The 27,246-nt window shown below is 46.3% G+C and overlaps 2 protein-coding genes across 7 annotated transcripts in view; one reads left to right on the forward strand and one right to left on the reverse strand.

The window, feature by feature from the left end:
* The first annotated feature begins 81 nt into the window (after positions 1-81).
* On the forward strand, positions 82-6,729 carry LOC135259073 (protein mono-ADP-ribosyltransferase TIPARP-like). Its single transcript, XM_064342960.1, has 6 exons — positions 82-352; positions 1,134-2,025; positions 2,520-2,688; positions 3,081-3,268; positions 3,880-4,146; positions 5,080-6,729. The coding sequence occupies exons 2-6, from the start codon at positions 1,154-1,156 to the stop codon at positions 5,528-5,530; spliced, it is 1,947 nt and encodes a 648-aa protein (XP_064199030.1). The 5' UTR covers positions 82-352; positions 1,134-1,153; the 3' UTR covers positions 5,531-6,729.
* A 180-nt stretch (positions 6,730-6,909) lies between these two features.
* tulp3 (TUB like protein 3) overlaps positions 6,910-27,246 on the reverse strand; it is a 34,168-nt gene continuing 13,831 nt past the window's right edge. For 3 of the 6 annotated variants that reach the window (XM_064342964.1, XM_064342967.1, XM_064342962.1), the window contains exons 2-13: positions 25,909-25,950; positions 22,624-22,675; positions 15,246-15,408; positions 14,345-14,521; positions 14,014-14,196; positions 12,593-12,732; positions 12,215-12,406; positions 12,019-12,131; positions 11,784-11,901; positions 11,557-11,655; positions 10,963-11,134; positions 6,910-10,467 (exon numbers count right to left, since the gene is read on the reverse strand). In XM_064342964.1, coding sequence (XP_064199034.1) covers positions 10,334-10,467; positions 10,963-11,134; positions 11,557-11,655; positions 11,784-11,901; positions 12,019-12,131; positions 12,215-12,406; positions 12,593-12,732; positions 14,014-14,196; positions 14,345-14,521; positions 15,246-15,408; positions 22,624-22,675; positions 25,909-25,950 — 1,585 coding nt within the window. In that variant the 3' untranslated portion in view covers positions 6,910-10,333. Of the gene's footprint in view, positions 10,468-10,962; positions 11,135-11,556; positions 11,656-11,783; positions 11,902-12,018; positions 12,132-12,214; positions 12,407-12,592; positions 12,733-14,013; positions 14,197-14,344; positions 14,522-15,245; positions 15,409-20,735; positions 20,887-22,623; positions 22,676-25,908; positions 25,951-27,246 lie in introns of those variants that run through there. The other 3 variants (XM_064342963.1, XM_064342966.1, XM_064342965.1) reach the window with 3 other exon arrangements.

A 27,246-nucleotide genomic window follows, 5' to 3' on the forward strand; every position in this document is an offset into this window, starting at 1 on the left:
TTCTCACTTCCAGAAGGACCAGTGAGATGGCAGAATTTAGCATTTTTCGTTAACTGTGTGTCCTTTAAGTAACATGATGGGAACAATAGTTAAAATAAAAGAACTAAAAGTTAATCAACTTTTTTGTTTGTGGCAAAATGTATCAAAGTGATCCTGTATCTTCAACTGAAAAAGCCCATAAGAATTATGCAAGTGGTGCCATCTGGTGTTGCAGTTGTCCCTCAGAACCTATTGCTTATATTGTGAAATGAAATAGGCTAAATAAACACTGAAACATCTTCCTCGGAAAGCAGACTGTTTATCGACTCGCAAGTCACAACACCGTTGAAGTTAACGTATCGTCCCGCAGATGGTAATTATTGCTATAACTGGTTAAAACTTTGTCCAAAAAGCGCCATCCTATGAATTTAGCCTATAAGATCAGTACCCCAATCGTCGAAAGCATTTTCGCGGTTGATCTCTCTGGCCGCTATTCGGCTTCCTTAAAATTATATGGTAGGTATAGTTTTTCGCAATTAAAGTTTTGGTTTGCATAGTTATAAAGTTGAGAATTGGTGCGGTAACTTTCGTGAAGTGAAACCGATGTGTTCCACACGTTTTTGGAGATGTAAATCCTTAAATTCTTCGTTAGGGCTAAAGTAGGTACGACGGTATTGTTAACGGATTTTGAAAATAAAAACATAACAAGCCTCTTGAGCATTTATGACAATGAATACCTGAGTAAACAAGTGAGGCTGACAAGTAGTCGTGAATTTTATTTGTACCTGCTGCATGCATGAAAAGTAGCCAATCGTAATATGTAGGCCTGTGATATTGTCGTGCTTTTGAAGGTTTCTAAGCGTAAGATACTCGATTTTATGTGTGTATAGAAAGATTATATTAGAAAGATATATATAAACTATCACAAAAGTAGTAAGCAATTAGGCTACCTAAGCACCAGCTTGATAACGACTTCAATAATGAGTGTTCTTTCCCGTTTCCGGACTGGTAAATCCTGAGGCCAAGGATTGTGCACTAGACTTTTACTTTAGTCTGTTTACATTCTTTTTTTTTTTTTTGCACAACAAGCCTGTTTTCAAGGCTGCATTTGATGACCTTGTGACTGCGAGCTAATAGGTCTGTTTCCATTTCAGCGTTAACGTGTCCAGATTACATGCTCAGTTTGTCAGGTTCCAGAAGGACCAGTGAGATGACAGAACTTCTGTTCAGTGAAGTACCACTAAAGAAGAGGAAGAATGAGACTGAGTCTGCAGACCAGAGCAGGCCTTGCAGACAGGTGCCGTTCAGCCTGTTGAGCTCAACTGAACTACTGCTGCAGATCCCCCAAAACAGCAACACCAGCCTGCCCGTGTGGGAGAGTGTAAATGCCGCTCATGCACAGGTGCAGTGGAGTGTGACTCCATATGGCATCACCATCCAGATTACCCCTCTCACCACCCAGAAAGCCCAGAGCAATGACCAGCCTGAAACACAGCCTTCATCTCTGTCTGAAACCCAACTTTCAACACTCCCCACAAGCCTGCCTGTTCCGAGCATTCAGCCCATGCCCCAGATGATCCATGGTGTGCCCCTCAACCTGAGCACTCAGATAGCATGGAATACTCCCAATCCTTATGGATTGAACTTGCTGCCTGTACTTCCGTATCAGACTCAAGCAACACAGTCTCCTCCTAAGCCCCTCCCACAGTCTCAGACCCTTCCCCAGCTGACTCCCTCCTGTCAGAGCTTGTCCGGCCCCGGTGCTGCGACTCATGAGGTCATTGATCTTCCCTCCGTGTTTTATCAGCTAGATGCCAAAACCTGTTACACCCAGTCCTCTGGTAGCATCTACATCTGCGACCGGTTCCTCACTGGCCATTGTCGATACAAGTCAAATTGCAAGCAGCACCACACGCCTCTCCCTTTCCACTGGCAGCTGAGGCGCCGGGACACTCAGCAGTGGGTCGACGTCTCTCTGTCTGCTCTGGTCAAACTGGAGAAGCTATACTGTGACATTGGCAGAGAGACCATCAAGATGCAGGATGAGTGAGTTTTTAAAGGGATTTTTAGCCCTATCTTGTTTAAAATTATTATATGTACATATTGCAGATTAAGTTTCTGACCAGATATACACATGTTAAATGTGCGCCAAGAAATTAGAATTGCAATTACATGTAAGAATACACTAAAGTCCTGCATAACCAGCCTTTATATAAAAAAACAATCAGTCATGTACTGTAGGGGAAGTCCTGTAGTACTAGCTTGTACCAGGAGTGCAACTATGGAAGTATAGTTCATGTACCACATTTCTGGTGAAGTTGGCAACTTGTTAGGCTGTCAATCTTGATTAGAAATGGGCATGAACATTGGATGTGGGCATTGGATAGTATGGCTGCTCATTCATCTGGAAGGTTGTTATACCGGAGTTTACACTGAAAGTCACACTGAAAGCCCCAAGTTGAGTTTAGGAACTCGGCATGTGTTGCTATGCCCATCGGGTTAATGCACTTCTGCACTCATAAACATTTATCTGCCCTCAGGACAGATATGTTTTCCCTCCACTTTGACACCATGACAGTGAAAAATTCTGTGAAATATGATGAAGCCAGAAGACTAACCAATAGGAGCAACCCAGCCAGGATCCCTCTCCTGTCCACAGTGTGGAAGATCTACTGGTGGAATGATTATGAATGGGAACCATACAAAGAAGTACATAACTTTAAAATACATTCTCCCTCTGGGATTTGTTTCCTGTACCTCAGATTTCCTGTGTCCTTCAACATTATGGAGGTCACTGGAACAGCTTTCATGCTTTAATTGAATCTCTTACCACCTTTGATTCCCTGTGGGAGCTTTATTTTCCTCTCTATAACACATTACCAAATGGTAACACCCCTTCATTATTATTTTGTGGATTGGGAGCTGTGTTTTCACAATATATGATGCAGACTAGACTAGGAAAATATTCAAAAAAAGGTACAAAATGTAGGTAAATACATTCTAAATGTATTCTAAATAACCTTAAAAAAATCATTTGAGAGAACCTTTTCACTGTATATTCTGGGTCTAGTATTGTCCAGTAACTCAGCTATTTTCTGCAGGAAGTGTCCGCGTTGCTACTGGAAAAGATGAGGGAAGGGAGAACAAGCTGTCGGTTCTTCATTGGGGAGCAGGAGTACAAAGTGGACTTCAGCACTCTGACCCAGAGGAACCTTACGACCAGGTTCAAACGCAGAGTACGACTGAGGCCAACCTTCCACTCGCTCTTCTCCCTCAAATCACACCTGAAGTATGATGTGTTCACGTGCCCTGGATAATTGGTCCTTTGCCCACGCTCAACTTCTTTGTTATCTTTAGTTACTTTAAGCGTGCTGCTTAGAGAGGCTCAAGATGATGTGTGGTGTAACTTGACTCAATTTATCGACTTTAAATTAAGGCCCATAATGTATGGGCACCAAAAGGTGGTGTGTGAAATTTGCTAGGATTAATATTTGTAAAAATGCATAGAAGTTTGTGGATAAAACATTCCACAGTATATTTTCACAATTATTTTTTTTTAATGCAAAGCATTAGTATATGGAGAATAAATGGAAAGAGTTGAAGAACAGGAGTGTGCTCCCCAAGCAGCTTGTGATTTATTTACATCATCTTTTGCAATTAAATTATTGGAGAATCATTAATGAAACTTGGACTGCAGTTTTTCCTGTCCAGGTTGCATTTAGGACAGAAATCGTTCTGCACATGCCTCATCTTGGGCATCTTGGGAGATGACTATCAAATTCAGACTACCTCCTGTATGTGTATTCTGAGTGTAAATTTATGTAAATTGAAATTCTGTGGGTACATGTGACTGCCCCTTTCTGACCTTGTTCTTTTCTGTGATCTTAAACTGCTTTTCAGGACAGTTTCGCTCAGAGAACCCCCCCGGCCTTTTTGGCAGGTTCTCCCCAGTCTCAGTGTGGATCCTCTGCAGGAGTTCAGCAGCTGGTACCCTCCTGTGTGGACCCTGAGCCCAGATCAGGGCTTTAGCCTGGTGAAGGTGCCACCCAATGCCAAAGCCTACCAAAGCGTCCACTGCCTGTTCCACAGCACCATGTTGGAGACCAAGACAGAGATCATCAGCATACAGCAGGTCCAGAACGTTTTCCAGTGGGACAAGTATAGGAGGTAAGAGGGTGTGATGAGTGAGAATTTAGGCATTCAATAATTGTTACATTCTTTCAGTTAAGATGGTGTCACTCCTTAGTGGTATGAATTTTAGGTAAGACCTGGATTTCAGTTGAGATGTGACCATGTTTAGATATAAAAAATGTGTTTTACATACGAGCAATGGAAAGCCAAATTTTAACCGCAATGCTACAGTTCTGTACATTAATGTTGTGACCAGGCTGTCCAGACCCATTTCTGGCACTTCAGGCAACACTGAGTCACTTCTTAGAGAGTCAGTAGGTTCCAAAGCCTGCGTTTATCCCATAGTCCGGTAGTCCATCCACTCATGCAGTGTCAACTGTGGCCAACAACATGCAGAGCGGTGGAGGTGGTGCCGTACTGTCTCCCAGGAAGCACAGGTTTCACCTGTGTATGAAGTGTACTCTAACACAGAGACTGCGTTGTCCAAATATCAGGCCACAGACCAAAAAGAAGCATTGCAACATGTTTCTGAGGGAAATTCTTTGTCTGAATTCACTCACATTGACTGAGGACTGCAATAAGCCAGACATGAAAGCAATTTGGCATATAAAATTTTGAGTTTAAAACGTTTAAAAAAAACTGCTAAAAAGAATAGAGGAGATCAAAATATCAGTGAAATGCTGTTGTGTTCACTGTATCATTGGCAATGGAATCACCATAGATTTCACAATAACTAGGAGAATATGGATAAACATGCTTTCCCCCAAAAAAACCCATCTTGATAATGACTTTCCTCTGGATCAGTCAGCGTTAAAACACTTCAGAAAATAGCTGGCTAGCTCTCCCTGAAAATTGAGTCTCACATTTAAGTCTGATTCACTTTTCATCAGCAAGATATGTGACACATACCTCCTAATAAATCTCTTAAAAGGACAGACGTGCAGATTGACAGACTTCCCTGTGTTTTAGGCAGAAGGAGCACATGCAGAGTCGCAGCACAGTCGAGAGAAGGTCTCTGGAGCGGCACCTGTTCCACGGGACCACTGAGGATTGCGCCAAGGAGATCAGTTTGACCAACTTTGACCCGCGAGTTTCAGGGAAGAACGGGGTGGCATACGGCCAGGGTACCTACTTTGCCCGACATGCCCGTTACGCCGATGCGTATGCACAGGCATCAGGCGAGGAGAACTGCCAGCACATGTTCCTTGCCAAGGTGCTGGTGGGCAGGATGAGTGTGGGGAATACGACGTTCTGTCGCCCACCCTGTCTCGACCCCCAAGCACCTGGATTTGAGCGGTATGACACCTGCGTGAATCGGCTTTACAATCCATCTACCTTTGTGGTGTTCGATAGCTGCCAGTGCTATCCCTACTACCTCATCAAATACAAAGCATTGTCTGACATCGTCAACATCTGTTGAGTGAGACCCCAAAACATTTTACCGCCTGTTTTTTCCGCTTTTCATTGTGTTGAAACATTATACACTGGTTAGTTCAGCTGTGTGGCAGGTGGGCTTTGAGCATTTCACTTCAACAGGGAGATGTAGGTGAAGTTTAGTGGGGTATACTGCCACCAGCAGGCCACATGTTGTACTCAATACATCAGTTCTGTGTTCTTGTGGTAGCCAATAGAGAAAGCAAAAATAGCGCTCTCCAGTGTCTTGGAGAACCATATGGTGGTATACACTATTTGTTTGATCTGAACTGGATAAAGGGATGGTTGACTTTCTAGAGTTTTTAAGAATCATTTCAGCTTTGGTACATATTTGCAATTGGATATTTTTGACATTTGCAGAAGGTTCTGATGACTTACCAGCTTTAAAATGGCTAAAGAAAGAAAACACACTTCAGGTAACTCCAAAGCAGCTATTGTGCTGCACCTTTGACGTGATGCCCCCAGACATCGTGTTGTACATGCTAAATGTAATTTTCAAACTGAAATCAAAATTTTATTTGATTTGTATCACTCTCCAATGGAGCATGCAGCATGAAACCACTGTGCTGAAGGAAAGGAATGCCAGCATGATATACAAAATGATAATTATGAATAAATGTTATAAAATAGAAGTGAATCAGTGACATCAGTGTACATGCTGTTTTGGAGTTATTTAAAGTGTTTTTTGTGCTTTGGACTGTGAAACCCCCTATATCAGCCATTTTAAACTAAACAGGTCATTAGGAACTTTTGGTAATATCTAAAATATCATTCATCACACAAACACTGCCTGGGCAAACTAAAAACACCAAATTTGAAATACCAAAATAAACCCCAGAAAGTGAACTATCCCTTTAAGACTGATACTGTTGAAGTTCTTTTTGTTAAAGGTTATTTTCAGAATTGTCATGCAATTATCTATTCAAAAAATACCATTTGCAGAAAAGAATATATGTTATCAAATGTTTAATTTAGCAGTTCAAGTTTTTCCTATGTGGACATTTCTAAAAGCCAGAATCACAATTTCTGGTAATAGCATAAACGTGTTCAGCTTTCAGTGCTTTACCAGACCCAGTAAAATAGACTTAACTGGAGCAACCTTAAATAGCTAGTTGTGGATCCTGGGTTGACAGTGTTTACTGTGAAAGGAAATGCAGTTTTGACTGTAATAAAAGGTTTCCTTCATCTGTGCTGCACTATTTACCAGAACAATCAGCGGCTAAAAACACAATGTTCAGACATGTTCATGCGAGGTATTTTTTACACCAAAAAAAAAAAAAAGCGACACAATGGTACCAACGAATGAAGGTCTGTCTCTGGGTTAACATAAGAATCATAAAGACTAAATGAGGAGCTTAGACAGGGTAGGACTCACTGACAACACTGTCATTTATTCTATGTACAAACAAGTAGCAAAAGATCAAATTGTCAGAAAGGGATAGGTTGGAATGAATATTACTACAGTCATGATCAAATAACATTATTTCAAATACAAGTCATTCTTTGAGTGGGAGCCAGTAAGCTAAGCTTCAATGTATAATCCTTATATGTGTTTGTGCAAGCTAGGTCCTCTTTAAAAAAACATTTAAATTAAGAATACTATTTCTAAGTGTGTGCATACCTGGAATTGTCAGCTGGTCAACACACATGTGCACATTCACACATATACATTATATACATTAGTTTGGTCAGAACACAGGTAGTTTCTGTGTGTATATGAATGTAGAAACTGTAGAAGAAAAAGCCTCAAATAGCCTCAAGAAACAATTTCATATACTCATTAAGTCTATATACTTTGCAGCATTTAATTATAATATCCATTTATATGGTATGCAGATATATGCCATGTTCAATATTTATTAATATGCAAAGGAAGTGCTACATAGTGTCAAATGTAGGGTGAGCACATCAGTATTTTTTTCAAAAGATCCTGAAGCCCACAAGGAATATGCCATTTCTTATACTTAGGGCCACCAATTAGTCCCTTTTTTTCTTGCAATGTACTTCAGTCCTCCGCCAGCTAGAGGTTGCTATAGCTTCTTTCTCAATCCCCTTTTCAAACAATTATCTCATTTGCACCACCTCGATAATATAAGTTGATAAAGTAATTGGCACTTATTTTAACTCAGATGGTGACTGAATGCGATGTTTACAAGCAACATCGTGTTAAATTCAGTTCAATCACTACCGTGGACATAATTTTAAAATGTTGTACAGGGGCATGAACTTTTAGTAGAATCAGGTGTCTCAGGGCTAAAACAAAAACCTGCAGCCACACCAGCCCTTTTTTGGATAAGACTGGACATTCCTTCTTTATATAGATGCATTTTTCTTTTTACTGCAGTGCGGTTTTTTTTTCCAGACCCAGGAAACCAGGTGACCTGAGTTAACTCAAATTCTGTGTTACCCAAGTTCTGAGTAACAACAAACCTGCAGTATGGGTTTGTTGCAGTTAAAGGTGAGCAGCATAAAATCACTTTTACTGAAAAATCCCTTGACAATTGATAAATGGCAGTATACAGCTCATTCAAAAGTCTACACAGGGACTCCCAAGTGGCTCAGCTGGTAAAAGTGCCTCCCAAGAGCCCAGGCTGAGACTTGCATCTTAGCCTTGCCTAGTTCCAGTCCGGGTTATCCATGCACATCAGTCTGTAGTGATGGGACAGTGGTGGGCTGTATTGCCAGGGTAGGGTGGTCCTAAATTGGCCAGTGTTAAAAAGGTAATCACTGTAGCAACCCTTGCTACTAACCAAGCACCTATCAGATACTAGCTGTTGTCTTTGAGAGATGCATCTCTCCTCCTGTGGTTAAAAGTGCATTATGAAAGTCTGTTGTACAACACTTTTGTTAAATGTCCTTCGAATCCCAACAGATATCAATAAATTAAAAGGTCTGTGACTGCCCCAGGCTCTGAAATAAGCCACTCCTTTTTTTTTTTTTTTTTTACCAATTTTCTTATCACGCTTGAATTTTAACAACCAATCAGGACAGCTCTCTGCCCAACCTCTGTCTGTCTGTCTGTCTGTCAAACGTGTCACACGTTCACAGCAGACAGGGCGGGCGGGGCTAAACAGATAAGAGCAGAGCAGAGGTAACGTTACTGCAGAGATAGCTAGTGCCAAAACTAGACCTCCGAACGACGCAAAGCTGAGGCATACACATCATGAAAGCCAAGACAAAGTAGTCGCCACGTGTGACTGGTGAGTGACAAACGGCAGTGGCCAAGGTCTCGGTCGCCTAAGAGAACCCCGGCGCCAGCTTGGCATCTTACATTTAAAACGGCCAAAATGTAACATTTCTGACATAAAAACAGATTTTTCTGAAACTGGTCATAGCGACTCCCGACTGTGATGGAAAGGGACGTTCCTCTCTCCAGTGCTCGGATGAGCGCATGTTTATGTGTGTTTGGAGGGAGAGCTGAGGGGAGAGGGTGGAATGTTTTTTTTTTCCCCTCTCCTGCTCGTTTCTCAAAACCTACATAATGCACCTTTAATAGCACTGAACAGCCATTGGTCCACATGAAAGTATATGAGGCTTTGTGCGCGGGCTAAGCTGAAGAGCTCGTGTCGATGCGAACGACGTGGTGGATATTTTAAATAGAATAAAAAGGGCAGAAGAAACTGAAAACTAGCCTTAAGGATTGATTAGTGTCTTTTCATTGACTAAGAAGCTGGTTCTGTCACACATACAAGCAGGATCGTTCAGCCATTATGATCACATGGGATTGTTGTATCGAACTCAAAAGAACTCCTTTTTGTAATTTCATTTGAAGAGCAAACACTTGCATCAATTATAAGTGCTTCAGAAGGCCTTGTGGACCACCAAAAACAATGCAATCAGTATCCCATCAATGTAAATATTAATGCCATTCTGATAAACTTTAAATATTGGATACATGATCAAAGTTCACGCTATTGAAGTCTTCTTGATAAGCAATACCATGTGACAAACCATGAAAGAAATTACAATTTAACTGGGTTACTTGGGTTAACAACAGCTTTCCAGGATTAGCACAGAAATGCGCAAGTTTTTAAGAGCAACCACATAACCATTGTTTGAGATGGAATTACTTTAGCATCAATGTGGAAAACATGAACCTTTTTTATATTAAAAAAAACATGCTAAAAATTTTAAATATTCAATGTCCAGCAAACAAACTTAACACTAAGAACATGAAATCGTTTCAAAATCCAGGTGTAAAATCTCACCTTTCACAGGACTGGCCTGTTAAAAGGATTCTTTCCCAAGGAAAGCAGAGACTTGCCCGTTTCTTTCCGTATATGAACCTTTCCCTTGAGCTTGTTGTACATGGACTGCACACCTCACAGAATGATCCAGATAAAACAGAGGATAACACAGAAAAACATAAAACAAAGACATCCTCACACAGCAGGCTCGGCCCCCGAAAGGCATTCTCTCGACAAAAGGGCTCTCTCTCTTCATCTGTTGCTTCAGTCTCTTTCTTTCTCATTCGCTCCCTCACTCACTCACTCCCTCTGTCTCTCTCTCTCTCTCTGTCCGTGTGTAGGTGTATCTTTCTGAGGATGGGTGCACTACAGAAGGGTTTGGAGGGTTATGTTTTCACAGGGTTGCACCAGTGCAGCATTTTAGTGGAAAAGGCTGTAGGCAAGGGTTGTGTGAACTTCCTGTGGGGACAGGAAGCAGACAGTGAGGGGGGGGAGGGTGTGTAGATGATGGTCAATTGCAATGTCCTGAGGGTGGGGGTGGGGTTTCAGGTTAAAAATACCACAGACAGCATAGGTGGGGGGGTGGGGTGGTTTCTCAGCACTCATTCGCAGGCCAGTTTGCCGTCGAAGCTGGACAAGCCAATGGCGAAGGCCTGAAGTGCACACATGGGGTAATTGTAGTCCAGTGTGAACACGTCCTCTGCCACCCGGCCAAACTGCATGACGATATAGTCCGCTGTCAGGTAACAGGGAGAAACGCCGAGGGTTAAAAATCAGAACAGTCCATCACCCAAGCACAACTGATTTAGGGACAGTGGTTATGGCTTAGATACAAGTCTTGTTATTATGCAATTATCTGAGTCACAAACACACAGTCGTATGAGACAACAGAGGTTACTGGTAAGCTTAACTAGCAGTTGGGGGTGTGTGTTGTGCGTGCGTGGCGTGCGTGCGTGCGTGCTGTGCGGCTGGCGGGAGAGAGAGAGAGAGAGAGAGAGAGGAGAGAGAGAGAGAGAGAGAGAGAGAGGAGAGAGGAGAGAGAGAGAGAGAGAGAGAGAGAGAGAAGAGAGAGAGAGAGGACGAGAGAGAGAGAGAAAAGACAGAGTGTGGGGGAGAGAGAGAGAGTAAGAAATATGAAAGTAGGGTGATGTGTATGTAGCAGCCCAAAATAGCACGTGAGAGTGTTGGGGATAAGCCAATAGGCAGGTGAGGTGCGCTGCAGAAGCCTCACGGTCGTTGTCGTGGACGATCTGAAAGTTCTTGACCGAGGCTTGCGTGACTCGCCCGTGGAAGTTCAGCACGTAGGACTGCGTGTCATCGTTCCACACTGGCGCCTTGTTGTGCAGCTCAATCAGGTTTTCCAGGGAGTGGTTCTGCCACTTAGTGAGCAGACTCTCCTGTTCCTGAGGGCACAAAGAGTACACAGCTCTCCTCGGTCCGCACACATCCCCATACACTTTAGTCTCTGTAAGTCTACCCAAAGTACACACTCAAGTCAACACACATCCCCACATAGCACATTTTAGTCTCTACATCCCTCTACAAAGCACAACTTCAATCTCCACATAAAGTACATAGGTAACTACACCCCCACAGAGCATGTACAACATGTAAAGTGTCCACACAGCGCATTTTATCCTCCACGTACTCCAACAAAGTATACCCTTCAGTCTCCACACATCCAGGCAGTTTACAAAGGATTCAAGCATCTCATTGGCCAGTAACACCACATATTGTAGTGTGTAGTCAGGCAGAGGCAGCACAGTGTCCTAATACACACAGTAAAGGAGGAGAAGCGAGACCCAGGCGGCGAGGGGAGACTCACGCTGGTCGGTCGTACGGGCACCCTCTCAAAGTTCATGTTCATCCCAGGGATTATGACGGTCATTTTGCGTGGCCCTTTGAATCCCAGCACGTTGGTCTCCTGCAGGGAACACAGACTCCAGCGGGTCAGCGTTCAGAGCGACTCCGCAGATGAACGACCATGAGAAACATTTTCTAGAACTGCAAAGAACAGAGCGTGGATGGTCGCTGGCTCACGGCCCGACTCACGTAGCAGATAGCCGCCAGCTCCTGCCGAGTGTTGCTCTCCTCCAGCAGCGCGCCGGGCGTCTTGCTGGGGTTGGAGCCGTTGTCGTACACTGTGAACTTGGTCCCCATGAGGTTGGACCTGAAAGAGAACACAACCGAATGGGAGGTGGGGGGGGGGTGGTGAGGTGTCAAGCGATGAACTGAAAGAATGCCATGGGGGGGTTGTGATGAGGGAGGACAGAAGAGTGAGGGTCACCTCAGTTTCCCCACGAAGCTCTCGCCCTCGCGGGACAGGTCCGTGGGGTCCACCGAGATCAGGTAGTTTGAGGTCTTGCTCTTCTTCCTCTTCCTGCCCGCCAGCAGGAAGATCTGAGGAAAGAAAGCGGGGTGTGTGCACAGTCTGCCGTACGGTCTGGCCCCTCCTCTAGCCCCGCCCTCCTCACGCTCAGTACCTTCCTGCCGTCCTCCTTCTCCAGGTGCATGAAGTACGTGGGGTAGAGGCCGCGGTCCATGCCCTTCTTGTCCCGGGTGATGCGGCACTTGACAGTGGCCCCGCGGGGGGCCGGCCGCAGCACAAACTCCTCCAGGTTGTCCACCTCAATTGAGGGCCCCTCTGTGGTTGGAGACCCTGGGGCCACATAGTCCTTTGGGGGGGGAGGGGGGGAGCGGTTGACAGTGACAATATTTCAGTGATAGACAAGTCGACATAGTGCCAGCTACTGTTACTTAGCAATGTCTCAATGTTTAGGCCCAGCTGGTTCTCAGGAGAGAAAACTGGTTGTGGTAAGAGGGTGTGGGGGGGGTGAGGTAGTGAGGGGGGCGGAGCTTACAGTGGTCGACTTGGTGCTGGAAGCAGAGGCAGGTCGGGAGCTCTCTGTGCGGGGGGAGAGGGACCCGGCGTGCTCTTCCTCTTCCTCCTCGTCCTCCTCCTCATCGCTGTCCTCATCATAGTTCACGCTGCCGGAGAGGCCTGACATGGGGAGAGAGTGAAATATGGAATATGAAAGGAGAAGAGAGCACATGCAGCGATATGGGTCAGTACCATTAGTAGCACCCCTGAGCGAGGAAAACTTCATATTGCACCACCCAGCTCACAGCAGACTGTTTTCCAGAGATCAGCAATCAACAAGTCAATCAATTTCTGTCCAAGGATTTGTCACAGCAGGGCAGACATACTGTCATACTGTGCATGATTATGGGATTACAAAGCAGAAAATGATCAAGACAATGCTGATTTTCAGCACCAGTGCAGAAAGCAATTTGTGTGACCCCACCTGAACCATGTAGTACACCCAAACAAAATCAAGAAATAAAGAGTTTAAAGGGGAGAAGAATGTGATTATACGACACTGGTTTATTTGCTTTACCTTAAACAAGATATAGCCCTGCACTTAAAATCTGAAACTGACCCCATATGTGCTAGAAAAATTAACTGAAGTTAGCTTTTAGGATTAGCATTAGCATTAGGGTGCAGCCATCTTAGAACAAGCTCGGTGGTGATGTCTCAAGCTTGGTTTGTCTCAGCTGCTCAACCTAGAGCCGTGGGCCTCGAAAGCAGGGCTCTGTGCAGCACGGCAGCCCCTCCCACTGAATGATATTCTGTAGGTCTCACTCCTTTATTTCAGTAACAAAAAAAGGTCCTAACTGAAAAACGGCATTTATATGCCATGACAAAGAGAAAAACCAGGCAGGATTTTGATGATTTCAGTGCTATTCAACAGAGCTTGAAGCTCCGCAAATATAGATGGTAAAAAACCGTTCGTAAGCCAAAACCCTCGTATATCTTTATGAGCTGCAGGACAAGCCCACTGTGTTCTCATTCAGTGTTCCTGGGAAACAGCAGCTGTGCTATATCAAAAGAAAGTACGGCCATTATGCATCAGGCTCTCTCTCCTGTCGATTTATCCCCAGGAGAAAAGGAGGTCTGTGACCCAGGACTCTGCCTCCCCCTCCGCCTCGGACCAGCTCCAGATGGGAGAGTGAGCCACGACAAAACCCAAAACCTACCCATCGGGCGTCAGCAGTGACTCGCCGAGTTGAACCAATCAAAATGTTTGTCTGGGAAACAATGTCTCAATTAAAATAAATCCATGACTGACTGTACAAAGCTCATCATACTCACTGAGCCGTCCCTGTTCTGCCTATGTAATAACTATGGAGATCGAAGGACGTGCTTAGATTGAATGCACAGACCGCAGCCTCACCCTCCCATCACCAGTGTCACCCACCCCTAGAGGGGGCGGCTCGCTACCTGACCGGAGCAGTTTCTCCCTGGCAGTCAGGGGGGACTGCGGCCCCTCCGAAGAAAGGATATCCTCTTCTTTCGCTGCCTCCGGAGCCGTGTCTCCCAACTGCACCACCCTTTCCTGGGCGGAGTCAGTGAGAGCGGAGGCGGGGTTTTGCCGGGCCGGAGAGTGGGAGGAGTCCCATGCTACTGCAGATACAATCACATGCACTGAACAGCACCCTTACACAGCACATACGGTGACTGCAGCGTGCCGCGCTCTCTCCTCACACCGTGACACACTTACTGCAGGGATGACAGTGAACATCAGAGAGAAAATGTTCAGTGCGGTGCGAACCTCGTTTCTGCAGCAGCTCGTGAATGTCGGTTTTGGGCTCTAGCAGCGAGTCCTTGTCGCCGTCTCGGTCAGGCTCCTCGGGGGGCGGGGACTGCTGCTGGCTGACGGACAGCACCTGGATCTTGCTGCCCAGGTCAGGGGTCTCCGATGCCATGAAAGCAGCTGGGCCATCGATACCTGCCGAGATGTATCCTACATTACCGGTTTATTCAATACTTTCTGAATAATTCTCTTTTTCCTTACTCACAATTTTGAATGCCCAGTTGAATGTCACGTCATTGCTAAATAATCCTGTCAACAAAAGAAATGCAGTCGAGTGAGTGTTCCCCTAATGCATGCCCTGCCTGAGAGTAGCCCTGCACTTCTGTGCATTTGAAAGCTTTCCCGCAATTGCCTGTGTGCTTGAAGACTGCTTTTCTCGCTAGTGAATGTTAAAGCTGTACCTTGCTTGCTTGTACATTCGAGGGCAGCACTGCGCTTGTCTGTATTTCAGAGCATTCCCAAACTTCCCTGTGAATTTGACGCCTTCCCTGAACTTTCCAGGAATTTGACAGCTTCCCTGAACTTCCACACATACATTACATCACCATTCATATTCCTACATTGATGCCTTCTTTCAAGCTTCTTTTTTAATTCCTGTTTTTTTCCCCAACTTGAAACATACAAGTGTGACTGTAGGTCAGAGCTGCCCAACCCTGTTCCTGGACATCTAATATCCTGTAGGCTTTCACTCCAACCCTAACAATGCGCACAGATAGAGATCTTGTTGAGCTGCTAATTAGTCGAATACAGTGTGCCAAATTAGGGTTGAAATGAAAACCTACAGGATGGGAGATCTTCAGGAACAGGGTTGGGCAGCCCTGCTGGTAGGTTCTCTCTCTCTACCCTCTCGTTTCCGTACCGTCCACTATGACATCGCTGGTTATGCTGTGTCGAGACTCCACAAGAGGAGCCTGCTCTTCGGTGCGGTGTGGCCGAGAGCGCCTGGGTCGGGCCTCTGGGTTGGGCTGCACCATCAGGGGCTCTCGCCTCTTCCGCCGTTGCTTCTGCTCCAACAGCGCCCTCTGCAGGATGGAGGGATGCAGGACAGAGGAGGAGAGAGCAGGGGGACGGATTAGTGTAGGGCAAAGATGATCGGTGCATTTGTGCACCTCGGGAAGAAATAAAATAGTGGTAACCTAAGGAAACAAACCAAGCCTATCCCTGGTTGGATGAGGCCAACTGTGTTCCCCAGACCTCTTGGTCACAATCTTAGCAACCCGTAGTTCAGTGTGAATGACAGACATTGCTATTGTTTCAGATAGTAAAGTCATATCAACTGCACCATGTTCACCCACACACATTCACACACACACACAAACACGCGCACACACACAAAACACACGTATTGCCAAGCAATTGGCTTGTTCTGTATAACAATAGTAAAGGCAAGACAAAAGACTCCATTACTCAGTATTTTCCATATACACTGTTGTACTTCTATAAAAAAAAAAAATGTTGCTATTAAAATGTGAAACTAAATAAAACTGGTGCTCTTTTACTTCATAATTTACGCTGACGGTTTGAGGAGAAGCAGAGCTACAACAGCACTCCAACCCAAACATCTGTGTGCAGCTCTGCCAGCCTCCTCAGTTCTAAAAAAGAAAAAGCACAAAAAAAAAAGAAAGTGGGAGTGAAAAGAAGAGAGATATTACTATGGTAACAGCATGCCCGTGGTGAGGTGAAGCAGCTTCTGTCCTTGAGAAAGGGCTTTCTGTTTGCCCATTTCCCTTGCCGACGCCGACGCTGTTGTGGTGTCTGGTGACTGGCCTCAAAAGGGCAGGTCAAAAGCAGGGAGCGCTAATGGGTTTGCCAAAAACAGTCTTCAGGACCAGCCAGGTGACCTAGCTTTACCTGGCTCTGGCTCTGTTTCAGAGGCCGCATCGTTGCATCAGGAAGTCGTTGATGGCGTCAGAAAAGCTGCCTCACAGTCGTTTAAGAGGACTTCGCTACTCAGGAAGGTTCAACTGGGGCTTGTTTCCAGGGTGACACCCAATAGATTAATGCTAATTACCAAGGTCATCCCCAGTGTTCTTGACCCCTTGCAAGGGTGGGTTTGAGACAGGGAAACAAAATGCTTAGATTGTATAACACAGTCTGTGCATCCTTTTAGATAACTTCAATTCATCAGTCTCACTTCCCTGTTCCCACACAAACATTCCGCATTTGCAATTCTGTAAGTCCACTGGCGACAATCTCAGACAAGGTAATCAAAATGGAAAATGGCTCCGGGGCATAATTGACCAAATAAAGCCATGCTTTTTTTTTTTTTACCACCTTCTTATTTAACCCCAGATAAAGCATACTCCCAATAACAGTAATAGGTAGGAGACAGGCGAGACAGCGGTTCCCTTCAAAGCCAATACAGCAGGTAATAAAGCAAGAGAAAATGACTGTATAACTGACAGCCACGGCTCTGCCACCTGCAGGAATGACAGCCATTATGGCTCTGGAACCTGCAGGCTCAGGGCAGGATTTCTGCAACACTAATGGTTACAAGATGCCCAAGGTGATGGACATCACGCCCATGCGAGCAACTGGCTGTGTGTGTGCACGCCCATGTATGCAGAGGTAAGAGAGGAGCACAGCTCTGCGATGCGATCGTGCTCAGGAGGGGGATGAAAATGAATGGACTAATCCTACAGCGCACTTCTGCAACCGTGACCGCTCGGTGGTCCAGGGGATCTTGCAGCCCCCCTCCAAGCAGGCTGGCGATGCGACAGACGCGGCCTCATTAGTGCTAACGAGCGAAGGGCTGGGTGGTGTTGGCCCGTTTGCGTGGCCGAGTCGCCAGCGGGAGGGCGTGCCGACGAGTCTCCTTTTCGGCACAAATGCGGGGCAATGCCTCCTGACGAGAACAAGCTACTTTAACAGTGATCTTACTGGACGCTTTTTAGCTCCTGCAACGCACGTTAGTAACACACTCACATTTAAACCTCGAAACTGTGCACATCTGCTGACTCACACACTAGTCCGGTTCCCCCGGTCAGATCGGGTGATGGATTACATAAGTGGAATCACCCAAATTAAAATGAATAAAACGGCGAGCCCCTAATTTTTCAATGAGAGGAGACTGGTGAGGTTATAAATGTGGACAGGCTAGTCTGCCAAACATATGTCACATTACTCATCTACCGCAAGTAAATGACATTTATAGCATCTTCTGCGAGATGATTATAACCCTTTTCCTTTTCTCGTGAACAGAATCTGTCAAAGCATCTGTGCACCAGACAAACATCTGAACACATGCATGTGCAGCTGTGCATTTCAATAATACTGAAAATGTAATTATTTGAATTGTAACTCTGTGAACAATAAAGGGGAGTGTGGCTGAAATTCGTTGATGTGAAACGTATTTTAATTTGAATTTTACATTTTAGATACTCCTCACTTAAAATAGAAACTTCATGAATAAAACATGATTAATTGGTTATTTATTACCATAGTGATGACATTCACAAAGATGACTCATCTGATGAAAATTTTTTAAATTAATTACAGGGACTGTCCCAAAGGATTGATAAAAAATAAATAAATAAAGCCAACAACAACAGCCCATATTGCACATGAAGAAAAATTATTTTAATGAGCACAAGAATGTTTCAAGATGAGATGGCTCCCCTAGCCTTACCATTGTGCCCACAGTCTGAAGAATGTTTAGCACAGTGTGTTGAAGCACTGCACAAGATGCTCCACACATGCACACACTACACTGCTGACTCCACGCTTGGGACCCACAGTTGTTCTTGAGGGAAGCTTGAGTGGTGCACTGTGTACAGTCTTTTCTGTTAAAAAACAGCATTTACAAAACATCCTCTCCCTGTCTGATCCACCCCTGTGCAGGCCTCATAACCAATTCATGGCACACGACCAATTAATAACAGAGCAGGCCAGCCAATCGGACCGAGAGGTCAAGAACCTGTTCCCTGGGTATTCAACCAACTAACAACGTTCACAGATGAATGCATTTTGGAATTGTCCACTCAAATGCAGTCCAACACAGCATTATACACTTATTTTAACCCTCCTTAAATTAACAGTTATTCTTCCACAAGGATTTGTGTTTACTGAAAAGAATCTTACACCAAGGTAAGAGAAATGGCAGGAGGAAACTATCAGTACCACTAGTGCTCCAGCTAGCAGACAGGTGAAACTGGACAGCCACAGAGCTGCTTGCAGCAAGATCAGAAAAGGAAACAAAACCAAATTACGCTCAAGTTTGCGTGTGAACCCATCAAGAGGCATAGAACCCAAACAGTCTGCATTCTCTCATTTATTTCTGCCAACGGCAGTGTTCTGGGGAAAGAAACATACATAAGAGTATACAGTACCATGAAAAAGTATTTTCCCCCTTCCTGATTTCTGCCATTACTGCATATTTGTCACACCGAATGTTGTGACTTTTTTACATGGGTGACATGAGTGATAACTTCTTTCATTACTTAAATTAAATAATTTCTTATGTGTTCTCTGTTGCTCAGGTTCCCTTTGTCTAATATTACATTTTATCGAAAAATATCAAGACGGGGGCAAATACTGCGAGAAGCAGTCCTGCTCTAGGCAGCAGTGGTCTTCCTGTGTGAACTTGCTTGGTCATTCTATTCTTGTACAACTCCAGGACATGGTCTGTCTATCTCTTGTTTTGCATCTGGTGGTGTGGCATTGCTACTGTTGAAGGCTAGATGACCGCGCTCCCTGCGACAGGCCCAGCCTCTCGTTGGCACGGATAGGCCGCTTAGTCTCAGACAGTGGGAGACGCTCCCCTTACAAGGCCAAACAGTAACATGGGGACAGAATCACGTTATTGTCCCCTCTCCCCCTCCCAGCACCTTTACCTGAACACACTGGAAAGGAAGTACACAACCCTACTTCTGAAAAAAAAACCCTCCCCTCTTTAAGCAAACGCACTGATTGTGTTATTAGCGTCTGCTCTGCAAGGGTCTTTAGAGCGGGGTGAGGAGCGCCCATTTCCCACAAAATATCCCTTTACACAGGCAGATTACCGGACCAACTGGAATGCCCCTTTTGGGAATCAAATCTATAACCTTCTGGTAATGAACCACCGTGCTACACTGTCGCACATCACAGTAGAGTGTGTGCTACAAGAATGAGTTGATATTCCAACTGTACACCAAATGCCTGTAATGTACTGTAATACACTAGAGGCCACAGCTTCAAAGTAAAGCACCACATTGTCTCTGTGAGGACTATGGTGGCTCTGAGCCTCACATATACAGTTCAGACTGCAGCCACAGAGCAGGGGATGGAGTCCTGTCAGCAAGCAGACTAATGCACCACAGAGGCTGCAGTCTGCTCACAGCCAGCCAAGGCTCAACACTGTTGCCCTCATTTATATTTATGGTCCGAAGGGCTAAATCTCATTTGCTCGTTCGGCAAAAACAATTTTGCATAGCCAGGGACAATTTAAACAAAGGAATCCATACAAGGGCGGGAATATGAACAGATTTTTTTTCTTTTTGATGTGCACGCGCGGATCTCGCTTTTGAAGTGGAGACAAGCGCTGGGGAAATTAAATTAACATGTAAATTGGTATTTTCACAGACCAGCGGCACAAAGACCTCAGGTTTAGCTCACAGTGAAAACTGAACTGAAAACTAAATGCTGAGATTTGCTCCAGAAGTGCACACAGCACAGCGGCATTAAGATATTTAGAGTTCAGCCACTGGTTCCAAATTAAAAAGCCTCAAAGAGATGCCAAATGACATTATGTAAGCAGTTTCATACGGTCTAAAAGACTGAAGTGGACTTGACGTCCAGAGAGCTGCTCTATGTTGATAAAAGGGGGATAATTAAAACAGGACATAACACAAACAGCCCCAAGTCCATATCCAAATCCCAGGAAGTTAGAGTCTCTGCAGAAATAAGATAACAATGGGATCACAGAGATGGGCTGGAATCTAACACACACACACACATGCACACACACAAATTATGAGAAACCGCATATGAAGGCGCGCGCACACACCCACACACCCCCACACAAACAAACAAAAATATCAGAGAAGCCACATAACAAAGAAGGTGAGCGCACGCACGCACACACGTGCACAAATACATAAAGCAACAGGAGCACATGCATACACACATACCCAAACTAAAATGTGTATCACAAATGCACACGTGCTAATGTACAGTATGACTATACAAACGCAAGCAAGCGCGCAAATACACACGTGCCAAAGTGCGCACAAGTACCTCACAGACAGATACACGCAGTAAACACTGTAGCCGTGACTCGGTACAGGCAGCGCACACCACAGAATGACCGGGAGAACAGGAGACCTGTCCCCGTGCCGACAGCAGAAAGGGGAGAAGAGCAGGAAGGACGCACCCTCTCAGAGGACATGGCGTGACCCGCGGAGCTCAGGCTGGGAGAAGTTTCTCTGCGGAGCGCCGGTGATCTCTGCGCCGCCGCCGCCGCCTCCCTCTCCTCTACTCTACTCCCCCTCCGCTACGCATGCCCCCCCCCCAGCACTCCCCTTTCTCCTCTCACAGCTCGGCTTGTGCAGAGCGCACGCAGCTTCTCTGCGTCCTCGGCGTACGGACGAGCTCCTCCACGGGCTGCGTGAGTGTGTCTGTATGTGAGCGTGTGTGTGTGTGTGCGTGTGTGTGCGCGTGTGCGTGCGTGCGTGCGTGCGTGCGTGCGTGTGTGTGTGTGTGTGCGCGTGTGTACGTGCACGCGCAAGGATGTGGGGGGGCTCAGTGTTGTTTATTGAACATGCAATCAACAGCATTCTAGCCCCAGCTCCAGAGAGGGAGAGTTAGTGAGAGAGAGAAAAGGATGAAAGAAAGAGAGAGCAAGAGCAGAGATGGAGAGAGAGAGAGAGAGAGAGAAAAGGATGAAAGAAAGAGAGAGAGCAAGAGCAGAGATGGAGAGAGAGAGAGAGATATGAAAGTGCTGCAAACAGGAAGGCAGTACCATTAACAGCATTTCACACAGGGGAGAGCAACTCAGCCCTCCCAATAAGCAAACAGCCTTCCACAGCCGAAGCTCAGGAAGGAAAGCACCGAACGCAGCACAAGGCTTTTAGCGGCTCGCTTGTTCTCCAGCGCTACCCTCCGGTCTGCTTATCGTCTCCGGTGCCGGAGCGCTTCGGTTACGTAAGCGGGAGCGGCTGGGCTCTGGGACGCCAGAGAGGGGGGGGGAGAGAGAGAGAGAGAGAGAGAGAGCAGAGGCTCTGTGAAGGGAGAGCGGCTGATCTACGGCCAGAGCCCCGCTCGATTTCACAGGCCGCTTCACCTCAGCCCGTTACGCAACCGCCCAGCGTCCCCGCGCAATCACACGTTTAGATCTGTTCACCTGCCCGCCGGCCCCCAGCATCCCACTACACCGATGTGAGTTAACGTGGCGCCGGCTGATTTCTGAGGCGCTCGAGACATTCTGGGAGACCAGGTGCCTTTTACAGACAGGCAGAAGAACAGACGCATCAGGGGCTTGTAACAGCTGGTCCCAGATCAGTTAAACGGCGTGTAATGGGGACACAAAGAGGAGGCAGAGAGGACAGGAGTACTGTCCTGGGAGCCACACGGGCTCTCAGCAGGGCAAAGACTTATCCCTGAGGGCAAGAACTGCCCTCATGACCTACACATACACACACACACACACGCCTGCAAACTCTCTTTCACTCACACACACACACACACACACACACACGACTGTAAACTCTCTGTAACTCACACACAACGTACATGTGCGTGCACGCAAGCACACCTACATACTGAACAGTCACTGATCAGAGCTGGATAAAAGGGGAAATAACGGAAAGTTGGAGAAGGGCTCTGACACGTCTGCCACTACCGCTTCGAAGAAAGGCCAGTCATTCTCTCGTTCAGAAAAAATACATTTGTACCAAACATTGAGTGAGTGATAGCACCCTCTGCAGGTGTTTAGTGTCTACAGGCCCCAGACAGACAGACAGACAGACAGACAGACAAGCCCTAAAATGGCCAGTACCACACAATCACCAGTGGCTCTATGCCCCAATAACCTCATACACTGAGCAGTATGAGAGTACGCATGTGAGAGAGCTTGCGGGTGTGATTCTGTGTGTGAGTCTGTGTGTGTATTAGTCTACGTTAGTCTGCATGTGCGTGTGCATGGTCATATATGTGTGTGTGTATATGAGAAAGTGTGAGTCTGCATGTGTGAGAGACTGTGAGTATGAGAGAGAGAGAGAGAGAGAGAGCGTGTGAGAAATAGACAGACGACAGGATCTCACCTGCTTCTCCAGCTTCTGCTGTCGGAGGCTGGTGCCGTCATCATCCAGGGCGCTGGCAGGGGAGAAGAGGAGCGACGGTTATTATACCTGCACTCAGTCCTGAAGCCCCAGTACTCACACACCCCTCATCACCACTGAAGGACGAGGCTTCAATCCACAGCACGACTAACGGCCATCTCACAGCTGCTCTTCACTGCCGAGGGAATTAACACACCCAGCAGCTCTCTCCACAACAGTGTTAAAGCATTCCTTTCTAAAACGGCAAGGAGTAGGGATTTGCTTAACGTTATCAAGACAATCTCAGTGTGATGTCATTATTCCTATTCTGGGGAGCTCAGTTCCATTTCCACACTGGAACATGTGACCACTTCAGAGTGTTCAGTCCTGAGCATCAGGGCCATACTATGGCACAACATCTATTAGTAAATTTTATTCAAGCTGCAGTATCTCCCCAGGATGAGAAGCCAGTTAACTCAAGGTTAGGATCTGCGCATTCTCTTGCTCCTGAAAAGGGAAAGCATTACCATAAACCTCCACCAGGGGGCTCAGTAATGCACGCCATGGGTGGTGATGTCGTGAACAAGGGCCACCCGCCATGGGAGCATTGGGCCCAGAGAGCACGAGCGTAATTCCAGCAACCCGCCTCAGGCTGTGCCCTGCTGTGCTAATAATATGCCTGACTTCACCAGGCCTGCACCTTTAACCTGAGCAGAGAGCAGGCCGACGCGCTCCATACAGACTGCTCTAAATACAACAACCCGCACTCTTTCATCCAATCCAAGGACTGTTCATACGGTTCAGCTGAAATAACAAATGACTCTGGTGACACCCCACATAATGTGTGAAAAACACACCGTCGTGATAGCCTGGGGTGTTCGCAGCACTCCTGGAAGGGAGGACAGGTACAGGTTGCTAAGCTACAGAGAGGACAGAGCCCACAGCAAACAGTGGGAGCCCGTTCAGAGGCAGAGGGAGGCCAGGAGAGCACTCTGACTGCACTGGCCCTGCTTCTTTTCCCTCCTACCCTCTTCTATCCTCTCCTCACCCCTCCGCCTCCATCTCGCTCTCTTTTACTCTCTCTGCCTCCCCCTCTCTCTCCCTTCTCACTGCCTCTCCGCTTTCTCTCGCTTTCTCGGTATGAATCACCTCCAAACTGTTGCAGTCCTAGCCTATTGTCAGCAGCCACACCACTGTATATGCTACTCCTACAGTAGCTGAAGATAAGCAGGGATAGGCTCGGTTAGCACGTGGATGGGAGACATCGGAAAAATTAATTGCCGCTGGAAGTGGTGTTGATGGGCCAGTAGGGGATGGTCTTCCGTGTGACCCTAACAAAATCTCGCCTCAGTGAAGGGGGCATCGTGTGCAGTCTTTCAGATGACACATTAAACTCAGATGTTAAACTGCGGTCATTAAAGATCCTGGGACCCTTATCACAAAGAAAAGGGGGAGTCCCCTGGTGTTCTGGCAAAATTCCCAAATTGGCTTTCCTTACATAGCCACCTAATCATCCCCCATTTCAACTGGCTCTATAATTTCCTCCCTCTCCACCTCAGCTGATGAGTGCTTCTGGCTCAAAATGGCCACCATGCATCACCCAGGTCAACCACCGACCCACCCACATATTGGAGGTGTTGGAATTTGACTGTGCACTGGATGGAACACACTAGCTATACAAACCACAATCTAATACTGTGCTGTGCTGGTCACCACCTCAGATCAGTCATACGTAGCATCTATATGAGTACCACAACATGTACCTGTGACATCAGAAACTGCAGAAAAATATACTAAAAATCTGATAAACACAAAGACACCATATTGCATTTTTACTACAAACCAATCAATACAAGCTCTTCAATAATACCCAGAGATAACGGTATATACTGACAGTATAATGGAAAAATATACACATGGTCACAGTCAGAAAATACTGGACTTCACAGTATGGCCAAATATATACTTTAGACAACTGGTACTTTCAGATGTTGCAAAATCTACTGTCAAAAAAAGCCAGGGCTGTGTAATATATTCACCAATAAATTTTCTAAAAGGTCAATATATTGCTAGGTATGCAATATATGGCAGTTTATTCCATTTCTGAGGGGGTATGTTATTTCCACAGTCTACCAATACAATCTTCCTTTCACGACAGTTTGCACCTCTCTCTCTCCCTTTGTGTTCATTAGCCTGGCACCGGTTCCTCTGTTACACCACCCTGCACAGCACGACGTCATCACGTCACCAAGGGAAAACCAGCTGTCATCCAAGATCACATGAGACCGGCCAACAAAACACGCCCTCTGAGGACCGCAGCCACGTCGAACACCTTTTCAACAACAACATGCTGGAATACACAATGACAAGGACAGGCCATTCAGCCCATTCAGGCCCACCATTTACCAACAATCCTGCCTCGATAGGTAGCCTAGATCATTCTGTACACTACTTTTGGTCAAGGGGAGCAATCTCTCTAGAAGCAGTGAAACAGTCAGGGGGAGAAGCCCACAGAGGACTTATTACGGAGCCCCACAGGCCCTGGAGACAAAGAGTGGACAGAGAGGTAATTAGACCTGCGGGAAGCACATTATACTGCCGGAGGGGTGGGGGCAGAAAGGAAGACATCTTGTAACACGCTGGACCGCAAGCCAGTCGCTACACCCGCACATGCAAGCCAGGTGGGTCGGCTGGTTCTCCACACAGAGGGAACCCTGGGTGGCCTCTGCTGGCTTGTAGCATGTGCCAATTCCCCACCGACCAAACAAGGTCAGGCGTGGCGGGGAGATAGCTCCTCCATACCAGCGCAGCAGAGATCTCACCGGACCACCTCCACGCATGCGGCGTGTGCGACCAGAGAAACGAGGCTGGAAATAAGGCCCGTCTAAAGCCAATTAGGCTGCGGCTCTAATCAAAACCTGCCCGTTAGGTCATATTCGCTGGTGGCAGGGCAGTAAATAGCGGTAAAGCCAGATAAAGATGGATTTATTGACCGTTTCACTGCTGCCTCCAGGCCAGACTGAAGTACAACAGGAAGCACACTATGTGGCCACCCCATAAACCTGCTGTAGTTCAGCTTTCACGTCCTCTCACAAGGCACAAAGCACAGGGGAGTGTGCTGCTCAGAATTCACACTCAGTCTGTAATGCCACTTACAGCAAAATCCAACCATAAGAGGCTTAACTTAAATCAGGAAGACCGAGGAAGAGGAGCACAGGGAGACAGGGGGAGAGTGGGCCACAGCGCTGGTGCAGGGGACGATGGCGGGGAAAGGGGGGAGCTGCTCACCTTGCTGACGAGGCAGAGGAGAAGCTGGCAGAGCTTGAGGGTCTTCATGGGTTCCGACACAGACGACAACACGCACAGAACACACAACACACAACACAAAACAGCAGGTTAGCATGGGATGTGGAGAAGGTTAAAACATCTAACTGTACAAAGGCGGATTTCCAAAAGATAACCGACATTGAAACTGGGATAGAAAATAGGGGATACAACCATCTTTTTTGGCATGAATTAATGAACTTAAAAACCAATTGAGATGGCAGCTATGCCATCCCACCAAGTTACGCCTTGGTGGGGCGGCATACCCATTACAGCTCTTAAAATAAAAAATAAAATAAAAAATGGCTTGTTAGGAACTTAGTATACTATGTCAAAGAACGTAGGCTATGTGCGTCAGTTACAAAGAAACCAACAGCTGCTGACCAAGAAATGTGCTAGGCTGAAAGGGGACCAGCAGTCCGCTGACAGCTAGGCAACATCTTAGCGCCCAGCTCAACACAAACTGCTTCTAGCACTGCTAATAAATTATTTCATCCTCAGACAACAAAGTTACAATGTTTCAAACAACAACCTGACAATGTCTTTCTATTGTCCACAGTAAATACTGCAGTTTTCGGTGATTTTATGCCGCTCCCTTGAAAACGGCCACCCCTCGAAAGTCTGCTGATTTTATACCGATCATAACACGGTCACAGAGAGTGGGAGGTACATTTCCAGCTTTGTACTGATGGAAAATGCGGCTTGTTTCCATTCAGCTCTCAACTTGTTTGCATTAGTAAAGTAATAGTAAGAGAATCTATAATAAAGACCTGGAGAAAGCATAATTGCATGGCTCTTTCCGGGCTTATGCCCAGGTCGGCTGGCTGGTCAGTCTGACATTCTGAAGGCTGTATCCCTGAGGTTCTACTGTAGTTCATCCCCGGTGAAGGCAGCGTTTGTGCCTGGTGACGCAGGCATGGGGAACGGGCAGGAAACCTTGCGCCGTGCGTTTAATTATACAGGCCATGTTTCCAACACAAAACCATGTCATTAGACACACAGCATGAATGTTTCATTGCTCTGTAACAGGCAGGGTGACAACGCAAGACCCTGGGTGACAGCTCTGGGTCGCCATGGGGACCCACCACCGTCGACTCCGTGCTGCCTGAGTCATTGATTAAAAGCCACTCTGCGTTACGGCCCTCGGCTGTGAGTGTAACCGCCAAAGACAATTGCACTGCGTGTAAATATTTACACACTGGCAACCGGTTAGCAGCCATTTTCTGTAACAACTCGAAATAAAGAGAGAAATTCCCATGTTCCACATTAAGATACTCCTTTGGCTGTTTGGATATTCAGTGA

This window comes from Anguilla rostrata, chromosome 7, assembly GCF_018555375.3.
Source record: "Anguilla rostrata isolate EN2019 chromosome 7, ASM1855537v3, whole genome shotgun sequence".
Taxonomy (NCBI): Eukaryota; Metazoa; Chordata; class Actinopteri; order Anguilliformes; family Anguillidae; genus Anguilla; species Anguilla rostrata.